Raw genomic sequence first — 27,910 nt, 5'->3', positions numbered from 1 at the left:
TTCTGTGAACCGCCCGCCCTGAGACGTCCGGGTATAGGGCGGTATATAAGTTCAGTTAATAATAATAATAATAATTTCTTCATTGTTCTCCTTAAAGAGCTGCTCCCTGCATTGATGTGCATCGTGGCAACAGCTAAAAGAGTCCCAGAAGTGGCCCAGTTTACGCTTCCTCTTCCTCCGGCCTTTCCACTGGCAACGCAATGGCCTCTGGGAAACCCTCTGAACAGTCTCTTGTTAAAGGTGGAGTGGAAAGAGGAGCCAGGCAGCTTCCTCAGGTAGCGAAAGATCTAATGCCCACCCCCGGGTATAGGGCGGTACATAAATTCTAATAATAATAATGATAATTTATGCATTTTTCTCCTCAAAGAGCTGCTCCCTACTTTGAATTGCTTCATGGCAACAGCTGAGTCCTGGAAGTGGCCCAGTTTCCGCCTCCTTGTCCTCTGTCTTTCCCACAGGCAGTACAATGGCCTCAGGGACACCATCGTTTGGACCTTCTCTTCTTAAAGATGGAGTGGAAAGAGGAGCCAGGCAGCTTCCTCAGGTAGCGAAAGAGCAACGGGAGCAGGGAGGAGGGAAGAGGCACAGATGGGACAACCCAGCTTCCCTCTGTGTTGAGTGGGGATGATGGGGATCTAAGAGAAGCTCTGTTTTCTTCCTCTTCTTCCAGGCCCTCTTGACCTTTGAGGAGGTGGCTGTGTTTTTCACGGAGGAGGAGTGGGCTCTGCTGGATCCAGGCCAAAGAGCCCTGCACAAGGAAGTCATGGAGGAGAATTACAAGATGGTGGCCTCTCTAGGTAAGGGCACATTCTTTTCCTCCTGGCTGTTAGACGTTGGAGGTGTGAATCTGCTGTTTGGTTTTTGGGACACCAGATATTACTTGAAAAGATTATTATTTTGAATACTTTTACAGTCACATATGAAGTAAATAGCACTTCTGTTTCACTTATTCCACATAGGAGAGATACTCAAGTCTGAGCTCATTTCACTTGATACAGAAAAATACGAAGATGTTGTTCTGGACCAATTGAGAGGTATGTCCTTCCACTTTGTTGTGAGACTGTATCTCTGTGTGTCTCAATTCAGTGTGTAGGAATATAAAAACAGCCCATCCGGATCAGGATGAGGGCCCATTTTTTCCTGCATCCTGTTCTCTCTTTTTTAAAAAAATAAACATTTTTATTAGATTTTCCAATTTAAACATCTAATCCATTTTCAAATAATACAAATTATGCAAATATCAATTAAACAATCCGAATCGTCTGCCAAATTATACTAATTTAAATTTGACTTCCCATGCTTCAGACTCAGAAAGCCTAGTCCTCTTACAGTCACTGCTTTCTAATCAATAAAATCCAGATCTTATCCAATAATCTGTTAAAATCCTTCTATCTTCTTTCAAGCCCGAGTTTTTTTCAAGCAAGCCAGTTTAACCAAACCAATATGTTTTTGTGTGAATTCATGCCTATGCCTATGATTCTTCTATAAATTAGCACGGTCTCTTCACACGCTAGTTTCTTGCCAAGTCCGTCCAAAAATCCTTCTCACAGCCAGCAGCAGCCATCTTTTGAGCAGTCCCCATAAATCAAATCTTTAAGCTCCTGTGATGTTTCTCTCCAGATCGCTCCAAATCACTACTCAATATAGTCTTTCCAAGGGAAATTTGCCAGAACAAAACTGCAAACACGCATCTAATTTCTTATTTATGGCTCTCTCCCCCCTTGACTAATATCGTAGCTGGCTTTATCACCAACATGGCAGACTCTAAATTATAGCTGCGTTATAACTCAAAAGTTTCTTGACAAGTTTCCAACCACTAATGAGAAAGCTTCTCTTTGATGTCCATACCTTGAGGAATCCCCAACCACATTCCAAGCGAATCCAAGAATACAACTTTGATTATTTATGTTTTCAATTCACACAGTTTATATATTTAAAAAGACCATATTAATTCAGTAAATTTCCCACTTTCCAATCTCGCTTGCTTTATAAATGTTATTTACGGTTCTTCAGGCGAGAGTTTTGTTAAGTGAATTGTAAAGCACAATGAAGCAGAGTTATAAAGTTCTCGCTCTCCCCTTCAGTCCGTCACATAACATTTCTTGCTGATTGCATTCCTCTGTTATCTTTTGTTTTCTCAGTGGCTGAGCTTGGCAGTATAAATCTTCTTTCCTTGTCTGAAGCATGTCTACGACTTACATCTAATCTTTCTCTTGTCATGGGTCCTGTTTTTACTCGTAGAGATGGCACCCAGGGATCCGGGCTCCCATTGGGGCTTACCATCCAGAGCCCCCAGCTTCTCCCTCCTTCTGAAGTCAAAGCTGGTAGTGGGCAGCTGTGGATGAGACTGCATCTCCCCATACTCTGGGGAGACTTCGGGAGGCTGCATACTCCCCTCTACAGCCTCATAAATTTCCCCATGGGGGTCGGAGAGATGGAATTTTCAAACATCTTCTACGGCGATCCAAGCGGAAGTGCCTGCATCCTGTTCTCAGAGTGACCATCCAAGGAGAAACCCACCAGAGGGCCGGAGGGCAACTGCAGTCTCCCAACTCATGATTCCCAGCCACTAGGATTCAGATTAATAATACCCCTGAAGTTGGAGAGGCGCGCACCGCTGCACTCCAAACACTGACTAGCTCCGCCCACAGCTAGTCACCTGACTCACCTGACTCACCAGAAGCCCTGCCCCCTCAGACCATGTGCTCAGGGAGAGCACACTTCCAAGGTCACCTGCCAGAAACAAACACACACAAGCCTGGACAGTCACACCCAAATCCAAGAGGCAGAAGCCCTAGAAAACAAGCACAAGCACACAAACAAATAAGGAAACAAATAAGCACACAAACTTTCTCACACACAGCCCCAAAAAGACAAACCCACAAAACCTACAGAGTGTCTCCCAAGCTCAGCTCACCTTGTGCTCCCTCCTCAGTCGCTGCACTCCAAACACTTGGAGTGTTTTCAAACACTTGAAATCTTAGTTCTTTTGTTATTTTCTGGGATTATTTCCTAAAAATGTGCTACATAGGAGAGGGGAGATTGTTGGAGGTGTTGAAAAAGAGAAGGTGCTGATTGGTCTTGCTGCGTGGTAAGTTCTCTTGTTCTGTTCCTTGAAATCCTAACAATATTTTCTCCCCCCCCCCCACTTTTAACCAGGTGATGGAGAAGGCAATCAGAATTTTGAGGGGCCATCTGTAAAGTACTTAAGTGTGAGTGAACACCTTAGCACACATCTACAAACTAACACAGAGGAGAAACCCTTTAAATGTATGGAGTGTGGAAAGAGCTTCAGTAAAAATGGAAATCTTACCGCACATCAACGAATTCACACAGGGGAGAAACCATTTAGATGTATGGAGTGTGGGAAGTGCTTCAGTGAAAGTGGAAATCTTACTGTACATCAGCGAACTCACACAGGTGAGAAACCATTTAAATGTATGGAGTGTGGAAAGACCTTCCGTGAAAATGCTAAACTTACTATACATCAACGAACTCACACCGGTGAGAAACCATTTAGATGTACAGAGTGTGGGCAGAGCTTCAGTCAGAATGGAACTCTTACAACACATCTACAAATTCACACAGGGGAGAAACCCTTTAAATGTATGGAGTGTGGGCAGAGCTTCAGTCGGAATAGAACTCTTACAGCACACCTACGAATTCACACAGGGGAGAAACCATTTAAATGTACGGAGTGTGGGCAAAGCTTCAGTCAAAATGGACGCCTTACTCTACATCAACGAACCCATACAGGGGAGAAACCATTTCGATGTATGGAGTGTGGGAAGTGCTTCAGTCAGTGTTCACACCTAACTCTACATCAACGAATTCATACAGGGGAGAAACCCTTTAAATGTATGGAGTGTGGGCAGAGCTTCACTTCGTGTTCACAACTTACTCTACATCAACGAACTCATACAGGGGAGAAACCATTTAAATGTATGGAGTGTGGGCAGAGCTTCAGTAGATGTTCACAGCTTACTCTGCATCAACGAACTCATACAGGGGAGAAACCATATAAATGTTTGGAGTGTGGAGCGAGCTTCATTTGTAGTTCGAGACTCACTGTGCACCAGCAAAGTCACACTGGGGAGAAGCCATTTACATGTTTGGAGTGTGGGAAGTGCTTCAGTCAGTGTTCACACCTTACTATACATCAACGATCTCACACAGGGGAGAAACCCTTTAAATGTATGGATTGTGGGAAGTGCTTCAGTCATAGTGGATCTCTTACAAAGCATCAACAAATTCACACAGGGGAGAAACCATTTAAGTGTATGGAGTGTGGAAACAGCTTCAGACAGTGTTCACACCTTACTAGACATAAACGAACTCATACAGGGGAGAAGCCATTTAAATGTATGGATTGTGGAAAGGGCTTCAGTCATAGTGGAGGTCTTACAAGACATCTACAAACTCATACAGGGGAGAAACCCTTTAAATGTTTGGAGTGTGGAAAGAGTTTCAGTGAAAATGGAAAACTTACAATACATCAACGAACTCATACAGGGGGAAAACCATTTAAATGTCTGGAGTGTGGAAAGAGCTTCAGTGCAAGTGCAAAACTTACAATACATCAACACTCACATGGGTGAGAAACCATTTAAATAGTGTGGGAAGTTATAACAGAGTTATTAATAAATACCTATGAACTCTCACAGGGGAGAACCCATTTAGATGTATGGAGTGTGCCATGTCTTCCCCCCAGAGTTCACTTTGTCCCTCATATCAACAAACTCATATAGGGGAAAATCAATCGTAAATGTATGGGGTGTATTTGATGTTCTGGTGTTTGTATGGAATGTTGTGCATATATGTATTGAAGCAATGAAGGTAATGTCTCATAATACAGTGGTACCTCAACTTACGAACGACTCGACAACCGAAATTTTTGACTTATGAATGGGGGTAATGGCCGCGCACTTAAGATTTTACTTAACAAAACCACCCTGGAAGAACCGTCTATAATATCTAGAACAAGTGAAAAATTATAAAATGCAAACTGTGTGGAAATTGAACTATATATAATTAAGGATTTATTTGTATGTTAATAGTATGTTGTTAGATGTGTGTTTTCTATTTGGACTTGGCTGACCCTTTCCTGGAAAGACTGTAAATCTGCAACCGGAGAAATTTATGAGCAGACGCTCGGACATTATTTATTGGATTTGGTGGAAAATGGCAGCTGCCAGCATGATAATACTTTTGGTTGGACTCTGAAAAAAATCCCAGCACAGAAGGAGAGACTGCAATGGAATTTATTGGGAAGGATAGACATAAAATCCACACAGAAACGGATATTGTTTGCTTAATCTCGTTTGTGAGAACATCTCAGAGGCCGTGAGAGGATCGAAGGGTAATAATAGAATTATTGGAAATGATCTAGATTATATTGGACTATAATGATTGGAAAGGATTTGGACGATGGGAAGTGAAAAAGTTTATAATTTGGCATAATATTTGGATTAATCGATATGCATTTGTATAATTTGGAATAATTAATATGATATGATTGGATTGTTAAAGTGAAAATTTTAATAAAAATGATTTATAAAAGAGAGAGAGAGTGAACATGTGCTGAGAGTCCGTTTGTCTTTGGCAGACATAGTTAGGAATGGATAGTTGTGAAAAGTATAACACAACAGTGGTGTTTAGGAAGCAGGATAGGCTCTGGAATCCTGTAACTGTAGAGTTTAAAGGGACTCCAAGGGTCTTCTAAATAAAGGAACAATGGAAACACAGAAAGACTGAAACCATCGTTTTATGTGAACAATGTAATTTTAACCCATCCTACGTTGCTTATATTTTATAAATTCATTGTTTTTATGATACCTTCTCATTCATGGCTCCATTAATGGGCAAAGTGAATAAAATATCCCTGGTGGCATAAAGGAGGTGCTGTGGGGAACAACCAGTATGGGGTGTGGGGAAGGTGGCACAGGGGAATGTGGGCATTGCCAGTGGTTTCAGGAGAGTCATTTCCTCCCTAAATGGTGGTCCAGTGTCATTATAATGTGTACCTTTTTGCAAAAAGCAGGAGCTGATGGTGAGTTAGGCTTTGTTATGGGGCGTGGGGGTGGGGTGGAGCTCAGGGGCAGAGCAGTTGCTTTGCATGCAGAAGGTCTCGGATCCCTATTTTCACATTTGGTGGGAGTGTAGCGTGGTCCATGTCTTCTAGGGAAGACCTTTTTATCTGACCTCCAAAGTCTCTAAACAATCTATCCATACTAATTCAGCACTTGCATTATTATAACTCAAGGAGGACTGCCTGCTGGGAGCCTGGGGGCACTGCTCTGCCTCTCCCCACCTGGCCTCACCTGGTCTCACCTAGCTGTGCCCACCTGGGTACTCAGTGCAGCATCAGGCCAGACTCAAGGGTCGGTGAGGGGGAGTTGCTGTGGTCTTTAGATATTCTCTATCTCCAGGTTCTCCGAGCCGTTGAGGGGGAATCTAGAGCAGCGTTTCTCAACCGCTGTTCCGCGGCACACTAGTGTGCCGTGAGACGCTGGCTGGTGTGCCGCGACGTGCGGCGACGAGAAGGGCGATTTGCATTGTCACGTGCCTGGCGGCCACCAATATACAGCACTGACCCGCCGGAAAGGAAGCCGGCCGGGTCACGACGCGGGGCGAGCGCAGCTCTCAACAGCCACCACCACGGGAGGGTGGTTTTAGACAAACTTAAAGAAGCTGGCTGGATGAGCTCAACCTGAAACTTGCTGAGCAAAGGATTGTGCTGGCAGAGAAATCAGCGGCTTGTGAAGCCTTATTACAGGAGATTGCAACCAACACAGCAATTGGCAACTGTTTCTTACAGTCATAATTATATAGTCAATATAGGGCGGCACAGAGTTAAATTTTTTAACTTTTTTAATGGTGGTGTGCCTCGTGATTTTTTTCATGGAACAAGTGTGCCTTGGCCCAAAAAAGGTTGAGAAACACTGGTCTAGAGTGTGTGTTCCTGGCTATGGGCAACCAGGAAAGATTCTGGATTCTGCTGGTTTATCGCTCATCTTGCTGCCCAGAAGTCTCCCTGCCTGAGCTGACAGAGTTGGTCTCGGAGGCGGTGTTGAGGACTCCCAGACTGCTGGTTCGGGGAGACTTCAACATCCATGCCGAGGCAGCTGGTTCTGGGGCGGCTCAGGACCTCATGGCCGCCATGACATGCATGTGGCTGTCCCAACGCACATGGCAGGCCACACTCTGGACCTTGTTATCTCTACTGAGCAGGAAGAGGGTGGTCTGAAGGTGGGGGACATTGACATCCGGCCCTTGTCATGATCTGATTACTTCCTGTTGAGATTTAGGATGTCCACACCTTTCCCCCTCCGCAGAGGCGGGGGACCTATTAGGAAGCGCCGCCTTCAGAGGCTGATGGATCCAGGGGGATTCCAAACGGCTCTTGGGGGTGTGTGTGTTTACGGCTGATATTACTAGAGCCCCTTTCAAAGCTCTGGCCAGCCTGTGGAACACCAGAATGCCTCAGTCTATTGACATGATCGCCCCTCCATGTTGTGGAGCCTGATTGGTCCCCGGTATACTCCAGAGTTTAGGGCAAAGAAAGTAGCTGGGAGTAGACTGCTTGAATGCAAGTGGAGGAAAGATCCGAATGAATGCAACTGAATGGAACACTGGTAAGGGCTCACTATCGAGCCTACCTGTAGTGGTCTTTGCTGCCTCCATTGCATCCTCATTTGTCATCTTGCAGAGCTTTTCCGGGTTGTACGGGACCTTTTACAGGCTGGCCCCAAAGCAGTGGAAGAACCAATGGTAGCTTGCTGTGACTTGTCTGCAAAGCATTTTGAGGATAAGATCGCTTGCTTGTGTTGGATGAGTTTCAGTTGGTAAGGCTCAAGGATGTGGACAAGGTGATTGGATCAGTCAGGGCGACTACTGCAAGAAAGAAGATTCCACCTAAACATTAGGAAGAACTTCCTGACAGTAAGAGCTGTTCAGCAGTGGCATTTGCTACCAAGGAGTGTGGTGGAGTCTCCTTCTTTGGAGGTCTTTAAGCAGAGGCTTGACAGGCATATGTCAAGAATGCTTTGATGGTGTTTCCTGCTTGGCAGGGGCTTGGACTGGATGGCCCTTGTGGTCTCTTCCAACTCTATGATTCTACTTGCGCTCTAGACCCTTGTCCCTCTTGGCTGATGAAAACCAGCAGGGTTTAAACAGCTGGCTGGGCCAGGGAGGTGATCAATGCCTCTTTACGAGAGGGGGTGGTACCTGCCTGTATGAAGGAAGCAGTGGTTAAGAAACTTTCCCTAGATTCAAAACCTAACAAACTGCTGCCCAGTTGCTAATCTCCCTTTCCTGGGCAAGGTTCTGGAGCGAATGGTTGCGGACCAGATCCAGGCGCTTTTGGAAGAAACTGATTTTCTGGATCCATTTCAATTGGGGTTTAGGCACAGTTTTGACACAGAAACTGTTTTGGTCACCCAGAGAGACAAGGGAAACATGTCCCTGTTAATTCTTCTCAACCTCTCAGCGGGGGTGTCGTCTTTCATCCCTGCTTGCAAGAATTGAACCCATGAGGCTTGACAGGCATATGTCAAGAATGCTTTTGATGGTGTTTCCTGCTTGGCAGGGGGTTGGACTGGATGGCCCTTGTGGTCTCTTCTGATTCTATGATTCTACGAATTTCTCATTAAATAAACGGGCATATAGAGCCTGCCGGCATTTCTGTTTGCAGGGAGGGGGGAGGCGGATCTCCTGCCCCTCCCCCTCCCTCTGGGTCAATGAGCTCCGCTTCCTAGAGAGGCAGGAAGATTTTATTGGGAGGGGAGGCAATCTGGAGGGGAGGGGTCTCCATCCTCATTCCCGGAAGAGAAGCGGAGTTGGAGAAGAGGAGAAAGAGGTGCCGCATACAGTATTTGGGGACGGGGGGGTGGGGGGTGGGAGAAGGATTTGCTTTCCCTCTCCCTGAATTTACAAACAGGGCAGCTGGGAAAGGAGGCGGGAGGATGGGGGGAGGAGAAAGGAAAGCAGGGAAGGGATAAGTGTGTGTGTGTGGGGGGTGGTAAAGGCCATCCTGTTGCAAAGTGGGGCCCTCCCCCCCCAACAGGGTTTGCATTGCAAGATCCTTTTCGAAGCGCAGAGATCAAGCCAGCTTCCCATGGTGGGGGCAAGGGGGAGAAGACACTTGAGATGGACCAGAAAAGGGTCTCTCTCTCTCTCCCCCCCCCCCAGTGCACCCTAAGTACAACGGGATTTGCAGCCCCACCCTCAGTGCCGGATTTACCTATAAGTTAAACAAGCTGTAGCTTAGTGCCCCGCTCTCTTGCCCCCCCCAAAAAAAATCTAAAGAAAAAAAAACTGGATGTACATTTAAAAAATAAAAGATAAAAATAAAATAAAACCTGCATACAGCAACAGTGTTTTGACAGGAGTGCCTGGCGTGCTCTGGTCCATGGGGTCACGAAGAGTCGGACACGATTAAACGACTAAACAACAACAACAGGCTCCTATGATGTAAGTCATGGCCCCACCTGCTCACCTGCTGCCTAAAATATCACTGGTTTGCTCATTTCTATATATAGGGTGCCTACATTCTGCATGGACTGGTTGCATGGCAACAAGTGCAAATGGCTTTAGATATCTATTAGGTCCATAAATCACCATATAGCATATATCCAACAACAAAAAAGAGCAACAATTTGTTGTTGTCAAAGGACAGCTGGACATATAAAGGGCCCCTACTCCATTCAAAGGGGTGGCAGCCCCATTCCACCTAGTGATGCTCCTCTCTCTTTAACAGCCTCCATCTCCCTTCTCACTGCTGCCCGCCCTCCTGCCCCCCATGGCTCCCCCCAGGCTCTGCCTCCTGTGTCTGGGGAGGGGTGAGCTCCTCCAGGACCCTGATCTGCCCCCCTCCGAAATCTGCTGCTGAAGCCCCTTCCTCAGTGGGGCGGATATGCCACATTGTATCACTACCAGATTACCCCACACATTTCTCATTAACATTAAAAAATAACAAACAAAGAAAAAGACATTCTCCCCCCCCCCAATCCCCGGACTTCCCTCCACCCCCTCTTCCAGTTAAACAAACCGAATCATCTTACATTCCAGATCCCTTTACACAATTTCCCAACTACTAAACAATTAAACTTGTGGGATACTGCACAGATATTTTAAACATTCAGACTGCTTTATACATTACACATCTATGCTTACAGACTATTTCCCCTTTTAAAATTATCTTTATTGTTGCTTTATGTAAGCATTTAATCCATGTCTGCTGACTTATTGTTGCTTTATGCAAGCATTTAATTATTGTTGCTTTATGCAAGCATTTAATTATTGTTGCTTTATGCAAGCATTTAATCCATGTCTGCATCCATGTTGCAAACTGTTCCTTAAAGTCTCATTTGTGTTTGTGGACCTCCTGTTTTAACCCTTCGTGTATCGCCAAATTCAGTCTAATTAAATCTAATCTGATTTTATTTATTTCTTCAATCAAAATGATAGAAGATGCAGAGTTCTTCTTACCCTTTTATTTCAGCTTGAATATTTTTAGTTGAGAATCTCCTGCTGACAGTAGGCAGCTCAAGGTTTCGTCCCACAGAGTCACAGTGTAGGCGAGAGCGCTCTCAACCGCTCCCCCCCCCCCGCTTGCCCTGCGGCAACGGTTGAATTCTGTGCTCGTGAGGGGTCAGTTTTGACCCCCTGCTTATATTTCACCCTGTCCTACCTCACAGAGTTGGGAAGATAAAAGTGCAGCTCATTGCTTTGAAGTACAGCTGGGACAGTCCCAGAAGTGGCCAACTTTACGCCTCCTCCGAATTGCCTACAGGCAGCGCAGTGGCCTCAGAGGCACCACCTTTTGGACCATCTCTTCTTAAAGGTGGAGTGGAAAGAGGAGCCAGGCAGCTTCCTCAGGTAGCGAAAGAGCAACGGGAGGAGGGAAGAGGCACAGATGGGACAACCCAGCTTCCCTCTGGGTTGAGTGGGGATGATGGGGATCTAAGAGAAGCTCTGTTTTCTTCTTCCTCTTCTTCTTCCAGGCCCTCTTGACCTTTGAGGAGGTGGCTGTGTTTTTCACGGAGGAGGAGTGGGCTCTGCTGGATCCAGGCCAAAGAGCTCTGCACAAGGAAGTCATGGAGGAGAATTATGAGATGGTGGCCTCTCTAGGTGAGGATGCATTTTTACCCCTCTTGACTGATAAACGTCGAAGGTGTGAACCTGCTCTTTCTGTCATTTATTCATGCCGTGAAGGAACAACATAGGAATAGCCTGCTGGATTTGACCAGTGGCCAATCTAGTCCAGCATCCTGTTCTCACAGTGGCAAAGGCAGATGTCTGTGGGAAACCAGCAAGCAGGATTTGAACACAAGAGCACTCTTGCCTCATGTAGTTTCCAGCAACTGGTATTTCGAAACATTGCTGCTTCTGACTGTGCTGGCATTGCAGAGCCATCACGGCGAGTGGCCGGCAATAGACCTCTCCTCCATGTATTTGGGCCATCATTGCCCCCTGTGTGCTGTGTGAAGAAGGATGATATTTTATTTGTGCTATTATTATTATTATTATTAAATTTGTATACCGCCCTATACCCGCAGGTCTCCCAGCGGTTCACAGGATAAAATCACAATGTTAAAACACAAAATACAGAATTAAAATAAAACCTCAAGACAACCCATTTGTTGCATTCCTTGCTGAAAGAAATGTGATTTGGCTAGATTCAAGATGAAGGGGAGGGCGGGAGGAATCCTGCTTTGCTCTATGATTATTGCTGCACTTCTAATCCTATATAATAATGTCCAAGATGTCCCTGCGTCCAGTTGTCCCGTGTGTCCCTGAGGTACTGCGCATGTACCCCAGATACACAGGGATTGGACAGCAGAGACTGCCCGCGCGCACTCTCCCCCCCTCTGCCTCCTCCAACCGCCGCTCCCGCCGGACAACGCCTCACTGCAGGGCACGTCAGGGAAGCGAGGGTGGAGGCCGGCGAAGGCCTCCTCACAACCCTCCCTGGCCCGTGAGGAGCGGCGGTTGGAGGAGGCGGGGGGGGAGAGTGCGCGCGTCCTTCCTGTCGGCGGCTGGGGGAGAGGAAGGAAGGAGAAAGCGCTCCTCCGTTCCTGTCCCCCTGCCGCCGACAGCAAGGACGGGTCCCAGGGTTCGGAGAAGCGCTGCGCAAGCGCTTCTCCGAACCCTGGGAGGAGGTCTTGCTGTCGGCGGCTGCGGGAGAGGAACGGAGGAGGAGAAAGCAGCGCTTTCTCCTCCTCCGTTCCTGTCCCCCTGCCGCCGACAGCAATGACAGGTCCCAGGGTTCGGAGAAGCTCTGCGCAAGCGCTTCTCCGAACCCTGGGAGGTCTCCTTGCTGTCGGCGGCTGCGGGAGAGGAACGGAGGAGGAGAAAGCGCTGCATATTGAATTATTTTTCCAGAAGAATTATTAGCGTTGGAATAAAATATCCATTGTCTTTCTAGTGGGTGTTTGTATCTCCATTTATTCTCGTATAGTGCAAAGACTCTCACCAAGACCATTTTTTTCTCCTTCAACAATTGCCTCTACCCTGATAATTCTTTCTTGGTCCTCTTTAAATTATTGTTAGGGCTGAAAACCGTGTTCTATATGCACTACCACATTACTCTTTTTAGTTTTTCACAGGTTATAAACCAGGCATCCCCAAACTGCGGCCCTCCAGATCTTTTGGCCTACAACTCCCATGATCCCTAGCTAACAGGACCAGTGGTTGGGGAAGATGGGAATTGTAGTCCAAAACATCTGGAGGGCCGAAGTTTGGGGATGCCTGTTATAAACCCTTCAACAAATGTTTTGTTTCCCAATACTCTGCTGGGTTGACTTGCAACATGTGTCTCCTGCGCTAAGGGACTACAGTAGTACAAACACTTCGGGTTACAAACTCCACTAACCCGGAAGTCGTACCTTGGGTTGAGAACTTTGCCCCAGGGTGAGAACAGAAATCGTGCGCCGGCAGTGTGGTGGTAGTGGGAGATCCCATTAGTGAAATCATGCCTCAGGTTATGAACGGTTTCAGGTTAAGAACGGCCCTCCGGAATGAATTATGTTTGTAACCCTAGGTCCACTGTATTTTCTGGGATGTTTTCCTTTCCAAAAAATATGCTACATAGGAGAGGGGAGATTGTTGCAGGTGTTGAAATAAGAGAAGGTGCTGATTGGTCTTGCTGCGAGTTAAGTTCTCTTGTTCTGTTCCTTGAAATCCTAACAATATTTTCTTACCCCCAACTTTAAACCAGGTGATGGAGAAGGCAGTCAGATTTTTGAGGAGCCATCTGTAAAGTACTTAAGTGTGAGTGAACACCTTAGCACACGTCAACAAACTAACACAGAGGAGAAACCCTTTAAATGTATGGAGTGTGGAAAGAGCTTCAGCAAAAATGGAAATCTTACCGCACATCAACGAACTCACACAGGGGAGAAACCATTTAGATGTATGGAGTGTGGGAAGTGCTTCAGTGAAAGCGGAAATCTTACGGCACATCAACGAACTCACACAGGCGAGAAACCATTTAAATGTATGGAGTGTGGAAAGAGTTTCCGTGAAAATGGAAAACTTACTATACATCAACGAACTCATACAGGGGAAAAACCACTTAAATGTATTGAGTGTGGGCAGAGCTTCAGTCAGAATGGAACTCTCACAACACACCTACGAATTCACACAGGGGAGAAACCATATAAATGTATGGAGTGTGGGCAGAGCTTCAGTCGGAATAGAACTCTTACAACACATCTACGAATTCACACAGGGGAGAAACCCTTTAAATGTATGGAGTGTGGGCAGAGCTTCAGTCGGAAGGGACGCCTTACTCTACATCAACGAACCCATACAGGGGAGAAGCCATTTAGATGTATGGATTGTGGGAAATGCTTTAGTGAAAGCGGAAATCTTACCGTACATCAGCGAACTCACACGGGTGAGAAACCCTTTATATGTACGGATTGTGGGAAGTGCTTCAGTCACAGTGGAGGTCTTATAAGACATCTACAAACTCACACGGGATAAACCCTTTAAATGTTCGAAGTGTGGAAAGAATTTCAGTGAAAATGGAAAACTTACAGTACATCAGCGAACTCACATGGGTGAGAAACCATTTAAATGAATGGAGTGTGGGAAGTGCTTCAGTTATAACGGAGTTCTTAATAAACACCTACGGACTCTCCCAGGGGAGAACTCATTTAGATGTATGGATTGTACCAAGTGTTTCCACTTTGTCCCTCATATCAACAAACTCATATAGGGAAAAATCAATTGTAAATTTATGGAGTGTATTTGGTGTTCTGGTGTTTGTATGGAATGTTGTGCATATATGTATTAAAGCAACGAAGGTAATGTCTCATAATAGTAAGTTTAATGAAATATACAATGTACTATTAGGGATGTGCAGAATGTGACCCCGGAGTGCTCATTGTCAGTGAACATGTGCTGAGAGTCCGTTGATATTTGATCTTTGGCAGACAGAGTTAGGAATGGAGAGTTGTGAAAAGTAGAACATAACAGTGGTGTTTAGGAAGCAGGATAGGCTCTGAAACCCTGTTTAACTGTAGAGTTGAATGGGACTCCAAGGGTCTTCTAGTCCACCTCCCTCTTGTAAGAACAGCAGCATAAAGTCCATTTTAAAAATAATTGCAATAAGGAAACAATGAAAACACAGAAAGACTGAAACCATTGCCATATGTGCATAAAGTAATTTTTAACCCGTTCTACGTTGTTTATATTTTATAAATTCATTGTTTTTACGATACCTACTCATTCATGGCTACATTTAGGACAAAGTGGATAAAATCCCTGGTGGCAGCCAGACTAAAGGAGGTGCTGAGGGGAACAACCAATATGTGGGCGTGGCCAGTGGTTTCAGGAGTGTCGTTTCCCTGCGGAGAGAGGGATCTCTCTGCCCACGTAATTGGCCCATCTTTCAGAAATCCATAGAAAGAGCAGGAAGTATAGGAGGCTGAAAGCAGAGTTCATCTGGAGCTGCTCCTCCCTCTGCCAGCATTGAGCATTTGCCCATGACATGAAGCAGCCACAGCAGGTGCTGCAAGCTGCCCACAGTTGGACTGCCCACAGCCCCGTGGTTTTCCTCGTAGCTGAGGGTGATAAAACAATCACTGAGACGGCTAGTGCTGGTGGTGGAAAACTCATTTTTAATTGAATCAGGCAAGGGTTAGAGCTCAACATTGAGCCTACCAAGTGGCGATAGCGACGGCAAAGAGGACTTTCTTCACTGCCTCTATTGCATCTGCAGAAAATAGCAGCAGGAGACTCTTTCAGGTGGTTTGCAATTTAACAGAACCACCTTTTGCCATTGGGGCCTGGTAAAGACCCCAAGATCTCCTGCAACGATTTTGCAAAGTTTTTTGCAGATGAAGCGCTCAAATTCGGACGGAGGTAGACTCCACCATGGGATCAGGGCTGGGGAGGTAGAGTGCTAGGGTTCCTTTCTAGTTGAGTTGCATGGAATCCATTCCAATCTGTTACCTCTGAGGATGTGGACAGGCTGCTTGGACATGTGAAACCAACCACCTGTCTCCTTGACCCTTGCCCATCCTGGCTAATAAAAGCAAGCCGGGAAGGGCTGGGAGATGGGCTCTGCAGAGTGGTGAATGCTTGCCTCTGTGAGGGAGCCTTCCCAGACCCACTGAAATAGACAGTCATTAAACCGCTTATTAAAAAACCATCTTTAGATGCGGCCAATATGGACAACTATCGCCCAGTCTCAAATCTTCTATTCTTGGGCAAGGTGATTGAGCATGTGGCTGCTGAACAACTCCAAGCACGCCTGGAAGATTTTGGATCCCTTCCAATCAGGATTCAGGCCACATCATGGGACTGAAACTGCCTTGTTCGTTGATGATCTCTGGTGGGCTAAGGACAAAGGTGAAAGCTGTTTCCTAGTTCTGCTGGAACTCTCAGTGTCCTTTGATACCCTCAAGCATAACATCCTTCTGGACTGTCTAGAGCAGGCTTCCTCAAACTCAGCTACAATTCCCATCATCCCTGACCACTGGTCCTGCTAGCTAGGGATCATGGGAGTTGGAGGCCAGAAACACATGGAGGGCTGAGTTTGATGAAGCCTGGTCTAGAGGAGCTGCCTCCTATCTAATAGCCATCCCATTCGTCGAGACCTTGGACTAAGAGGGTCAGCTCCCTCCTGTTCCTCATTCTCTGAGGGACTGTCTCTTCACTCTTTCCCGCCTGATGAACTGCTTCCTTCTCTCTTTGCGGTATTTTGCACTTCTCGAGAGCGGTGGCAGGGCTCCGGCTTGTCATTCTCTTACCAACTGCCATTCCTAAGGGCGGGAGAGTTGGCACTAGGCTATGCTCATCTTGTCTGGCAGTTAAACCTCTCTCTTCCTGGCTACTTCCTTCACTGGGAGCTGGCTCCAAACCTTCCCTGGGGGCTGGCTCATTCATGACACCCGCCTAAGGTCCTCCTCCACCTCTCCCTGCTCCCTCTCCTTGCAAGGGGCGCTGCCAAAACCTCCCCACCATTCACCCTCACTCTCTTCCCAGTAACCTCCCCCTGGCGGGTTTTCCTCTACTTCCAATCCCCAATCTGCCTCACTCTCTTCGTCTTCTTCCCATGCCTCATACTCTTCCTGCCACCCTCTTGGTTTGGGTTTGTTAGGGTACCTGCGGTGAAACTCCACCTGCAACCTAGGGGCGTGTATGTTCCCAGAGTCCTCCCATGAATTTTCCTCACCCCTTCCAAGACATTAGATACTGCAATCTCCTCCCCCTCCAACGAGAGTCCAGCAGTTGTGACACCTCATATTCAGGTTCCCCCTCTACCATTATAGGAATCACGGGAGACAGTGATAACCTATGAAAGACAGGGTATGTCTTCTGGGACGCAGGTAGTCAAAGCTTGAATGACACAGAGTTAATTGGCTCTACCACTTCAAACATCCCCACCCTCTGAGGGTCCAGCTTACGACTCCGCCCCTTACTCGGCAAATCTTTGGTGGACAACCACACCTGGTCTCCTACAGACTCTCACAAGGGAGAACCCATTTAGATGTATGGAGTGTGCCAAGTTTTTCCCATAGAGTTCACTTTGTCCCTCATATCAGCAAACTCATATAGGGAAAAATCAATTGTAAATACATGGAGTGTATTTGATATTCTGGTGGTTGTATGAAAAGTTGTACATATATATATGTATTAAAGCATAGGTCGGCAACGTCCAGCCAATGGGCTGGATGCGGCCCACGAAGGCCATTTATCTGGCCCATGGGCCGCCCGTGAACCGAGCCGCCCGCTCAGCAAGTCCCCTGCCTGCTGCACTAAACTTGCCAAGCGGCGCTGGAAATGACGCCGGTGCCTGCACAGACACTGTAAATCACATCCGCGCAGCCGCAGAAACGATTTCCGGTGCTGCAGACATGCGCAGAAGCCATTTCCAGCTTTCCAGCTTTCTGTTTAGGGAGGCTTTTAATGTTTAATAGATTACTGTGTTTTATTTTTCTGTTGGAAGCCGCCCAGAGTGGCTGGGGAATAAATAATAAATTATTATTATTATTATTATTATTATTATTATTATTCCAGACATGGGCACCATGGCACCAGAAATCGCTTCTGCGCATGTGCGGTCCGTGTCTGGCCCACGGACAATAGTCCGTGTGAATGCTCCGGCGGCCCATGGCCGAAAAACGTTGCCGACGTCTGTATTAAACCAATGAAAATATCTCATAATAGTAAGTATAATGAAAGAGATAATGTACTATTAGGGATGTGCAGAATTTGACTCTGGAGTGCTAATTGTGAGCAAGCATGTGCTGAGAGTCCCATTTGCCTTCAGTACCAGTAAAGCTCTGCTGGATGAAGTACAATTGCCTCTGGTCTATTTTTTCTTTTTGAAATTCTGCCACATGTTTAAGTTTTTTTCTCCTCTGGCACTGACGTGACAGCATATACTTTTGTAACTCAATAAAATATTTAATTAAAAAAATTAAACAAAAAATAATGCCAGTATCTTATTGAGGGGAGACCTAACTCAGATGAGTCGCCAGAATCCCAGGAGGAAGCCCTTTATATCCTCAAGACTCATTTGCCTAAAATATTTATTTTATTGTTTGGTAAATGTGTATCAACTTTGTAGATTCCCATCATACCTTTTACCTACCTCCATGGTGCAGCAGGTTTCATGTTACCGTTCTGCTAATTTAGCTACATTAATTTTATACTTAGTCCTCTATGTTTGCAACATCTTAAGCAGATTTTGAAATTTAGCTATGAGTACTGAGCAGCTTAACTCAAGATACAAGAGCCTGGTAAAGGAATGATTTAAAGAAATAATGGGGTCTCTTGGTCTCCACAGTTGCCATTGCTGAAGAATTGGGAGTCAGAAACTCTTAGAGGTCTACTGCAAATCATCCAGATATCTACCAGCAGATCTTTTTCTTTCTCTTTACCACCAGGATTCAAATTTCTTTTTTTATCCCCACAACCAGCTGTGATCAAATGTCTTGTTTAGCTTTTTCTTGTCAGGTGCTCCTTCATGTTCAGATCAGGCCTTAGTATAATAATGAAGCACTTGGGAACGAAGATGCAGCCCAGAAGCCCAGCACTGGAGGCCAACATAGAGAGGACCTGCACGGCTACCATGTCCTTCCCCTTGGTGCTCAGGTAGGTGGGAACAAAGGACACCCAAACACTGCAGAAGACCAGCATGCTGAAGGTGATCAGCTTGGCTACATTGAAGGACCCAGGCAGCTTCCTGGCTAGAAAAGCCACCGTGAAGCAGATGGCAGCCAGGAAGCCCATGTAGCTGAGGGCAGCATAGAACATGCCCACAGACCCTTCGTTGCATTGCAGGATGATCTCCCCAGGTTGGGAGTAGTTGTCAGAGTCAGGGAAAGGAGGAGATGTCCCCAGCCACATCATGCAGATGAGAACTTGTACACTGGAACAGGAAATGACAATGGAGTTGGCCAACCTCTTCCCCAGCCATCTTCTCACCCTGCTCCCTGGCTTAGTGGCCAGGAAGGCCAGCACCACAGTGATGGTTTTTGCCAAGACGGAAGAGACAGCAACTGAGAAGATGATGCTGAAGGCTGTTTGGCGCAAAAGGCAGGTCAATTTTCTTGGCTTTCCAATGAAGAGGAAGGAGGACAAAAAGGAGAGCAGGAGGGAGATGAGGAGGATGTAGGAGAGGTCCCGGTTGTTGGCTTTGACTATGGGAGTTTCCTTGTATTTAATGAAGATTCCTAACACAAAACCTGTGGTTAAGGATAAGAAGAGGGCAAAGGAAGCCAGGATGCTCCCCAAACATTCTTCATAGGACAGAAAATTTATTGCTTTGGGGACACATTGGTCTCGATCCTCATTTGGATGCTGATCTTCTGGACATTTGGTGCAATCATCAGCATCTGCAGAGAGGAAAACACACTTCAGTCTCCTAACATCAGGCACAGACCTACAATGGTCTGAATGCTGTTCCAGTTGTGGGGAAAGGTGCGCCTATGGGAGAGATCAGGAAAGAACACTGTTGTGTTGGAAAGGAGAGGAGCAAACATTCACTGCTTGATAAGCCTCAGTCCACTGACTTAGTCCCCCCAAAAGATCTCGTGCAGCGTGACTGGAAACACTTTCTTTGTGAGATACTTCAGAGCTGTCTCTATTAAGGTTGCCACAATATCTGTAGCTGTCACATGAGTAAAAGAGAGGCTTCAAAAGAACAGTTGGCACCTTAAGTAAGGTACACTACCACCCACCCCATCAGCTTATATATTGTGTTGGTATGAAGGAGTTAAAGTGTACACAGGATATTACGTTCTGTCACTGAGAATGCTGGGAATGCATGAGCTTGTATAAATGTCTCTCTATGAAAGGGGGAGTTCTCTTCCTCTTCTTCCTAATTGCTTTGTGTTCTGTTAGTTAGTTTCGTTTCCTGGCTGGAGAGAGCATGTCAGCTCAATCCCCAGGAATGTAAATAAATATACCGGTAGCTAAAAGATAAGGAGCCCGACGCAGTCCTGGTTTACTTGAGACCAGCTGCTGTGCTACTGTTGTGCTCTCTGCTAAAGGGAGACGAAAAGCAGGACGCTTCAGAAGTGTGCTGGGCGGCCATTATTGCCAAATTAGTCTCCTGGTCTGCGTTATTGAGGTTTCACCACCTCATAACTCAAAGTTGACCATAAAACTATAAATTAATGAACATATTGCAATGGTCTGTCTACCAGCTCCACCCGGTACACTGGCTGAGACCCTACCTGCCCGCAGACTGTCTCACCAGAGTAGTGCATGCCCTGGTTATCTCCCGCTTGGACTACTGCAACGTGCTCTACGTGGGGCTACCTTTGAAGGTGACCCGGAAACTGCAATTAATCCAGAATGCGGCAGCTAGACTGGTGACTGGGAGCGGCCGCCGAGACCACATAACACCGGTCCTGAGAGATCTACATTGGCTCCCAGTATGTTTCCGAGCACAATTCAAAGTGTTGGTGCTGACCTTTAAAGCCCTAAATGGCCTTGGTCCTGTATACCTGAAGGAGCGTCTCCACCCCCATCGTTCTGCCCAGACACTGAGATCTAGCGCCGAGGGCCTTCTGGTGGTTCCCTCTCTGTGAGAAGCAAAGCTACAGGGAACCAGACAGAGGGCCTTCTCGGTAGTGGCACCCACCCTGTGGAACGCCCTCCCGTCAGAGGTCAGAGAGATAAACAACTACCTGACATTTAGAAAATACCTAAAGGCAGCCCTGTTTAGGGAAGTTTTTAATCTGGGATATTTTAATGTATTTTAATGTGTGTTGGAAGCCGCCCAGAGTGGCAGGGGAGTTCTGGCCAGATGGGCGGGGTATAAATAATAAATTGAAATTGAAATTGGTCAAGGGGGCAGAAGTGGTTTCCATCCCATAGAAACCCCTTCTCTTTTTCAGTGGTGTTATTGTGGATCTGAGGGACGCCCCCTGGCACAGCCCAAGTCCCAGCCTGCATCCCCATTTGCCAAAGCAGGGTGCAGGCTAGGATCCGGTTCCTGATAGGCAGCAGGGGCTTATGCCCTCACCGCCTATCAGGAACCGGATCCTAGCCAAAGTTCAAGTTCTCTTGTCGGCGCTCCAGGGAAGTCTCTGCTGTCCCGCAACGCCGCTGCACCAGGAGGGGTGAGCAGACTTATTTCAACATTCCGAAACCACAGGTTCAAAGACTAGTGTGGGGCTGTTAGAGAGTTCCTGGCAAATACAGCTCGGCTGCTTTTTGGACCCTGAAACACCAGAGTTTTTGGAACAGTGTCCAGCACCTTCTGAAGGGTGAAATCAGCTGAAATCACTACTGCATTAGGTGGTTGAAAAGTTGTCAGCAGCTCCCAGCTGCTGGTTTTTGCTTGGGAAATTAAGATTTAGAGCAGGCATCCCCAAACTGCGGCCCTCCAGATGTTTTGGCCTACAACTCCCATGATCCCTAGCTAACAGGACCAGTAGTCAGGGATGATGGGAATTGTAGTCCAAAACATCTGGAGGGCCAAATTTGGGGATGCCTGATCTAGTGGAAAGGTTAGGGGGGGAAATTCTGGACTTCTGGATTAAACAAAAGTAGGTTTGCTGGCTTAATGAGTTGACTTGGTATATACAGTGGTACCTCTACTTACGAATTTAATGTGTTCCGAACACACATTTGTAAGTCGAAAAATTTTTTAAGTCGGATCCCATAGGAATGCATTGTGAGGAAAAATTCGTAAGTAGAAGCAACCCTATCTAAAAATTCGTAAGTAGAAAAAATCCTATCTAAACCGCATCCAAGATGGCGGACGGAGCTCCATTTGTAAGTAGAAACATTCGTAAGTAGAGGTACCACTGTAGGCAACTTCTTGTCATGTTCCAGTATTGAGAAGCAGGTATATTAAGCCCAACTTAATTTTATTATATAGTGACTCTAGAATAAAATTTTTAAAAATCACATATTACATTTGGATCTGATGATTCCTCTGAGGAACTGGGGGGCAATATTATTTTGTACCACCATCTCCATTCCTGAACTGTAGCTCACCCTCCTGAGATCACAGGTTTGGCGAACCCAGGGCTGTCTGTCTTGTGCACTTTTCCCTCAACCATCAAAATATCCCCCAGTATCAGATTCACTGCCATGTACTCCCTGCAACAGGGAGGTGACCTTTGAATGTCTTTGTATTCCAATTGCGATAGATCACATGGGGCGTCAGTTAGACTGGTGGGTGATATAATAGAAGACAAAATGAGAAAGGATAAAACGCCAATATAAAAATCATAAACCAGAGTTCTGCAGAACAGCTACCATTAAATCCAGATTTCTTGTCCAAGTGTGAGCTAGCAGGCAAATAAAATTTTCTGGTGCTGGGAGGACATTGCGGACTAACAACAGGTGAGCCCTCTCTGGGAATGACATTCCCTTCATGGGGTGCCATTACAAACATTATGTTCAGCCTGGCCCAGAAATTACCCCATCCTCCCATCGAAGGCCATTTTCTCCTACCTTCCTGAGGGGAGATGGTCCCTTCTGAGCAGGGAGCGCAATCATAGCAGCAGGGCGGCTTCCCTTCCTGAACTTTTCTGGAATATCCAGGGAGACAGCTTTCTGTGCATCTTGAACGAGGCACTGTCTAGGCACAAAGAGAAAATTGAGCATTAAGGAGAAAGTGATAGGTGCATTTGTGCCTTTGGACACAGAGGATAGAATTTTGGAAGGATACCAGAGAAGAGTTATTTACTTCAAGGCCCTATTTGGGAGCAATTACATTTTCCTTTGGTTTTTGCAGACCAGCGTGGCAGAGAAACCCTTGTGGTGTTTCTGCTCTTTTACCTTAACCCCGATAATCTCGCTTTTTTATAAAGGGCAGCATGAAAAATACAAAAAACAACAACTTAAGTAACTAATTTACACTACTAGGACAACAGGTAACAAGAAAGAGGAGCATGAAATAAACCACCTTAAAAAGAACAGCAGCAATAAAACAAGTCCTGCTACTGGATTACACAGTTTTGAAAGAAGGAATGGCTGCCTGACTGATTTCTGCCACTCTCAAGTTAACTGCCCTCTTAGAATCATAGAGTTGGAAGAGACCACAAGGGCCAGCCAGTCCAACCCCCTGCCAAGCAAGAAACACCATCAAAGCATTCCTGACAGATGGCTGTCAAGGACAAAAAAGGACTACTATAAGCCAATGTCCGCTGTTTGGTCTTGATTGACCAAACAGATGTGGAAAACCTTACTATACTCCAGCCTTACCCAATCTGATGCCCCTCAGATACCTTCACCCATTGCTGGCTAGGGCAGGTGGGAGTTGCAAAAATTCTGGAGGGCACCTCTTTGGAAAGTCTCCTATCACACTGCGAAATCTTATTCATGAATACCCATTGAGCTCCATTAAGCTCAATGGAACTTAGCTCCAGGGAGGTATCTAGAGCTTAGCACAGGCATCCCCAAACTGCGGCCCTCCAGATGTTTTGGCCTACAACTCCCATGATCCCTAGCTAACAGGACCAGTGGTTGGGGAAGATGGCAATTGTAGTCCAAAACATCTTGAGGGCCGAAGTTTGGGGATGCCTGGCTAAGCACATGCCACAGGTAATAAAATGACACATATAATTTTCCTACCTTGTTAAAAAGCTTGGACCATACAATTGCTTCCGGGTTTATGGTGAACTTTAGATCTGGGGAGGTTTGTCTCTCTATGCTCCCAATCTTCACTCTAGCACGAGAATTATTAGGAAACATCACCCAATTCACGATATCAAATCCAATGGCTAATGCTCCATTCTCATCCACGTTCTGTCCATCAGCTGAAGTATTAGAAGAGAAATGGACTTCTTTCAAGAAAGGATGAAGCTACAATGACAGAGAAAACTCCAATATTGAGAGAACATGAAACCATGTTGGATAATTCAGCCCTGCTTACACTGCGTCCTGATCTCCTCTGAATTAAACCTACAGTGGCTCCCAGTACATTTCTGAGCGCAAGACCAAGTTTGGTGCTGACCTTTAAAACCCTGAACAGCTTTGGCCCTGAATACCTGAAGGGTGTCTCCACCCCCATCATCGATCCACCCTGGACACTGAGATCCAGCTCTAAGGGCCTCCTGGCAGTTCTCTCCTTGTGAGAAGTGAGGTTACAGGGAACCAGGCAGAGGGCTTTCTTGGTAGTGGCACCCGCCCTGTGGAATGCAGCTTTGAAAAGGGGAGTGAAATTTATAAGATAATTTCCCAACATCTTTCTCTACAAACCTCTCTCACAACAAACACAATGCTATTGGGTTATTTTAATAGTTGTTCACATATACTGTTCACTGCATTTTTAGGGAAACTTCCCTGGGGTCATATTGATGCGATGGAGGGTGGCTTATAAATTTGTGGAAATAAACTGCACCACTGCTGTGTCTGACTCATTGTGAGGCGGCTTCCTCTGTCTTTGCCAGTGGATGTAAAACAAGCTGGATCACACAATATAATGAGCTTCCTAGGTTCACATCTTGATGATTCCAGAGCTGGGACAATGAATGGAAGTTTGCAGAAGTCAAAAGACGTACCTGCCATGGCTGTAGCCTCTCAAGTTCCAACTTGTTTCCACCACCCACCCTCAACATCCATTTTGAGCTGGAAGAATATGCAGCATTCAAGGCCTCAGCCACGACTTGGACACTGTAGTAATTGACATAGTTGTCTTGGGACTGAATTTTTTCAATCTCCTCCTGGGGCAGCATCCTCAGATTCTCCTTCTCCCTGCACCTTGTCCAACCCCTCACAGACAAGGCATGCTTTGAATATAAACAATCAAAATTTTCTGCCCAAACATTTAGACTTGCAGCGGACATTGGCTTATAGTAGTCCTTTTTTGTCCTTTTTTTGGTCTTCAGTATAAAGGACAAAGAGCCATGGGCATACCGGAAGGATTCGGTATCATAGAACAAGATTGTGTCCTGAAGAGCTGTGGTTATCCAGACTTTACCCCCAGTTTGTAACCTTTCAAGGAAGGATTGTACCTCTATGATTATAAAAAGTCCATACTGAGAGCCTGTGTAGTAAACAAATACATTGACTTGTCTCCACATTGCAGGCTGTTCATGGGGTAACCACAGCCAAGTTTGTAGTAGTACTCTTTTTGCGAAGGCAACACAAATTTCCCTTTTGTTCATCAGGGATGTCAAGGTACTCAGGAACCTTTCTCCATTGTCATTGTCTGGAGCAAAGAGGCCAACCCATGTCCACTTGAAATGCAGGAGGAGTTGGACCATCCCCAGGTGCTGAGTTTCTTGCTTTGGAACCATGCGATAGACAAAAGGGGATTGGACATCATCCTGAACTAAGCCGTAACTGAGCTGTTGAAATGAAAAAAGACTCATGCCTTGTTTTTCAGGACAAAGATTGGACACTTCTGTGTGAAAGATTCATTTACTTCATCCCTCTCAAAGAGTCTGGGAACAAAGACTTAGCCGCTACCCTTCTAATCTGGTGAATTTCTATATATTAATCACCTGATCTAATGTTAAACACTCACGTGTTAGCTAGCAGAGAATAACAACAGTTAATTATCAACTCAGTTAGAACTCCAAGTTCCTTTTTGCTCTTAATTTTGCGTCAGTGGCATCTTCCAGTTAAACCCTATCACCAATACACATAGCCATTTCCGTTTCAGTGTCAATTAAACCAATTCTACTTAATACACCACACAATAAAATTGGTGAAGAGCCATGCCACAGAGCATCCGTTTTACATGCAGAAGTGCTAGCATCAATTTAGTTACTGAAATATTTCTACAGTATATGGCTCTTCACTTCATGAAAAGCAAAGTTTCAAAGTGATGTAGAATGTAAAGCAAGCAGTAAAATCAGTTGCATAACTTGTTCTTTCATGAGGTAGCCAATGTTGCCAGGTGTGTTTGTTATGAACCCAGTTCTTGTTCTTACCTGTGGGATCTTGTAGGTGCCCAGCATGCTTGCAATGTATGTGGAGATGTCGGATTCACCCCCTTCGAGAAGAGCCAACAGCTTATTCCATCTTCCACACCTGTAGTTTGGAATGTTGATTTCCCCACCAGCAAGGAGGTCTGTCAGGGCATCAGAAGTCGTTCTTCCATCAAGATAAGTATCATAAATGCTGTAGCCCAGGGTGATGTTTGGCAAGAGCATGAGGTTATGATTGATCTCCTGAACAGCAAGCAGGAAGGAAAGAATGTGCCAGTCCCTCCCATTCATCCGACTGCAAAAAAGCACGTCACATAGTCATCCACAATTCACTGAAAATGAAAGTCAGTTGCTTCTCTTTGCACTAATTGAATTAAATTTGAAAGGAGACGAGAAGTATCTTAGAAAGAGAGGAGGATGGGGTGGGCAAAACAGAACATGAATCAGTCCTTTTCCTGGTGACCTGCCTTGGATGCTATAGTTGAGATTCCTGTATTGCAGGGGGTTGGACTAGGTGGTCCTCAGGGTCCCCTCTAACTCTACAATTCTACGCGTCTATGACCTCCTTGGCCACCCCATCAGGTCCAGTGTGTGGGATGTGTCAGTCAACTCCAACATTCCAAGAAGGACCAACTGTCATCTCTGTGTCAGTTAGAATCATAGAATCATAGAGTTGGAAGAGACCACAAGGGCCATCCAGTCCAACCCCCTGCCAAGCAGGAAACACCATCAAAGCATTCTTGACATATGCCTGTCAAGCCTCTGCTTAAAGACCTCCAAAGGAGGAGACTCCACCACACTCCTTGGTAGCAAATTCCACTGCCGAACAGCTCTTACTGTCAGGAAGTTCTTCCTAATGTTTAGGTGGAATCTTCTTTCTTGTAGTTTGAATCCATTGCTCCGTGTCCGCTTCTCTGGAGCAGCAGTTAGTTTTAGTCTGTTGAACAACTAAGCTGCTGCTGCTGATAGATGCTATGAAGGAGTTGTTAAGACTTACTAATATGTAATTTATGTAATTTATTTTGTAACCTAAGTATGAATCTGACAGTAAACTTGTTTGTTTTATTATAACACAGATTCATGTGTATTGTTTGACTCTGCAACTAAACTAAAGTATATTATAAATGTTCCTACACAGTGGTTAGCAGCTACCACTGTATCTGAGAACCTCTCCAAGCATTGAATATCGCACAACAATTGGTTCTCAAATAATGGTTTGTATATTTCTAGTGAGAGCATGGGAAAAGCAGCTCAGGATAGTTTCATCCATTTCATATCACAGATTTTAAAGCAAGGAGGGTGTTTGTTGCTTTTGTATAACATTGTAATCCTACCCACATTTTCCAATTGTACGCGATCCCACAGAATGAAATGCTCCGTCAGTCTTCAAACAAATATCAGGAGATAGTGATTCATCAGGAGTACCAGAAAACAGAGGTTGACCTGGCTACATCAAGAGAATTGGAGAGTGGGTAGGAAGCAGAAATATGTCAATGCATCATTACTTACGACTGAAGCTCGCTGTAAGGGGTGCTTGAAAAGGTGAATGGAGAGAGATCTTTAATATATTTCAAAGGCGTGACTCCACTAATGAGGTAGTCTCCTGACCTGTAGAAATTCATAACAGAATTTTTATCCCTGATCAGATTCAGTGGGCATTTGGCCGCCTGCTGCATTCTGGAGGTGGCAAGAGGCAAAAGCAGAAGAACTAGTGTTATCATCCTGGGTCTGCCTGCTACACTTCCCTTATGACTTCCTTCCAACTCCATAGCCAGCTAATGAGAAGAAACCCCAAACTCTTGTAAAACAAGGGTTGAGAAAGACAGGACTTGAGAAATACAGCTCTGATGCTAGGTTCAATCCCACTAAACTCTGCATGTAGGGGCTGGGAAGGTCCTCTATCAGGAGAACTCTCAGTCAGTAGAGAATACTGAGCTACATGGCTCAGCTTTCCTGTATTCTGAGGAAGCTTCACACACACATATCTCACCCCTTCACCTGCCCGCCCTGTATCTTGGCCCCAAATATTCTGTGGAACATGAGGTATTTTA

General features: G+C 45.7%; 2 protein-coding genes across 3 annotated transcripts; one reads left to right on the top strand and one right to left on the bottom strand.

Moving 5' to 3' along the window:
- The first annotated feature begins 116 nt into the window (after positions 1 to 116).
- On the top strand, positions 117 to 14,320 carry LOC118081415 (uncharacterized). Its single transcript, XM_088662559.1, is given in 9 exon segments — positions 117 to 275; positions 368 to 569; positions 672 to 797; positions 960 to 1,034; positions 3,160 to 4,746; positions 10,649 to 10,878; positions 11,004 to 11,130; positions 13,220 to 13,985; positions 13,987 to 14,320. Coding segments are annotated over 8 exon segments (3,252 nt in total). The 5' UTR covers positions 117 to 275; positions 368 to 466; the 3' UTR covers positions 14,225 to 14,320.
- A 3,398-nt stretch (positions 14,321 to 17,718) lies between these two features.
- On the bottom strand, positions 17,719 to 27,628 carry LOC118081282 (vomeronasal type-2 receptor 26-like). 2 transcript variants are annotated; one of them, XM_088664054.1, is made up of 6 exons: positions 27,369 to 27,628; positions 25,863 to 26,154; positions 24,486 to 25,274; positions 23,557 to 23,787; positions 22,435 to 22,561; positions 17,719 to 19,355 (listed from the first exon to the last, which is right to left on the bottom strand). In XM_088664054.1, exons 1-6 carry the CDS (start codon positions 27,626 to 27,628, stop codon positions 18,457 to 18,459), a joined length of 2,598 nt encoding a protein of 865 aa, XP_088520180.1. In that variant the 3' UTR covers positions 17,719 to 18,456. The 2 variants fall into 2 exon arrangements, with proteins under 2 accessions (XP_088520180.1, XP_034963603.3); XM_035107712.3 differs by lacking the exons at positions 24,486 to 25,274; positions 27,369 to 27,628 and having other exon boundaries at positions 25,863 to 26,925.
- Positions 27,629 to 27,910: the final 282 nt, after the last annotated feature.

This window comes from Zootoca vivipara, chromosome 2, assembly GCF_965207765.1.
Source record: "Zootoca vivipara chromosome 2, rZooViv2.hap1.1, whole genome shotgun sequence".
Taxonomy (NCBI): domain Eukaryota; kingdom Metazoa; phylum Chordata; class Lepidosauria; order Squamata; family Lacertidae; genus Zootoca; species Zootoca vivipara.
The sequence above is the reverse complement of the archived record's forward strand: the minus strand, read 5'-3'. Positions and strand labels throughout refer to the sequence as shown.

Bases quoted from the DNA above. Each gene is read 5' to 3' on its own strand.
- LOC118081282 (XM_088664054.1), bottom strand. From the start codon at position 27,628: ATGGAGTTGGAAGGAAGTCATAAGGGAAGTGTAGCAGGCAGACCCAGG. The intron at 26,155-27,368 runs GTAAGTAATGAT...GCTTTTTTGCAG, and splicing joins CCTTACAGCGAGCTTCAGTC to TCGGATGAATGGGAGGGACT. The intron at 23,788-24,485 runs GTACGTCTTTTG...CTGTCATTGTAG, and splicing joins AGAGGCTACAGCCATGGCAG to CTTCATCCTTTCTTGAAAGA.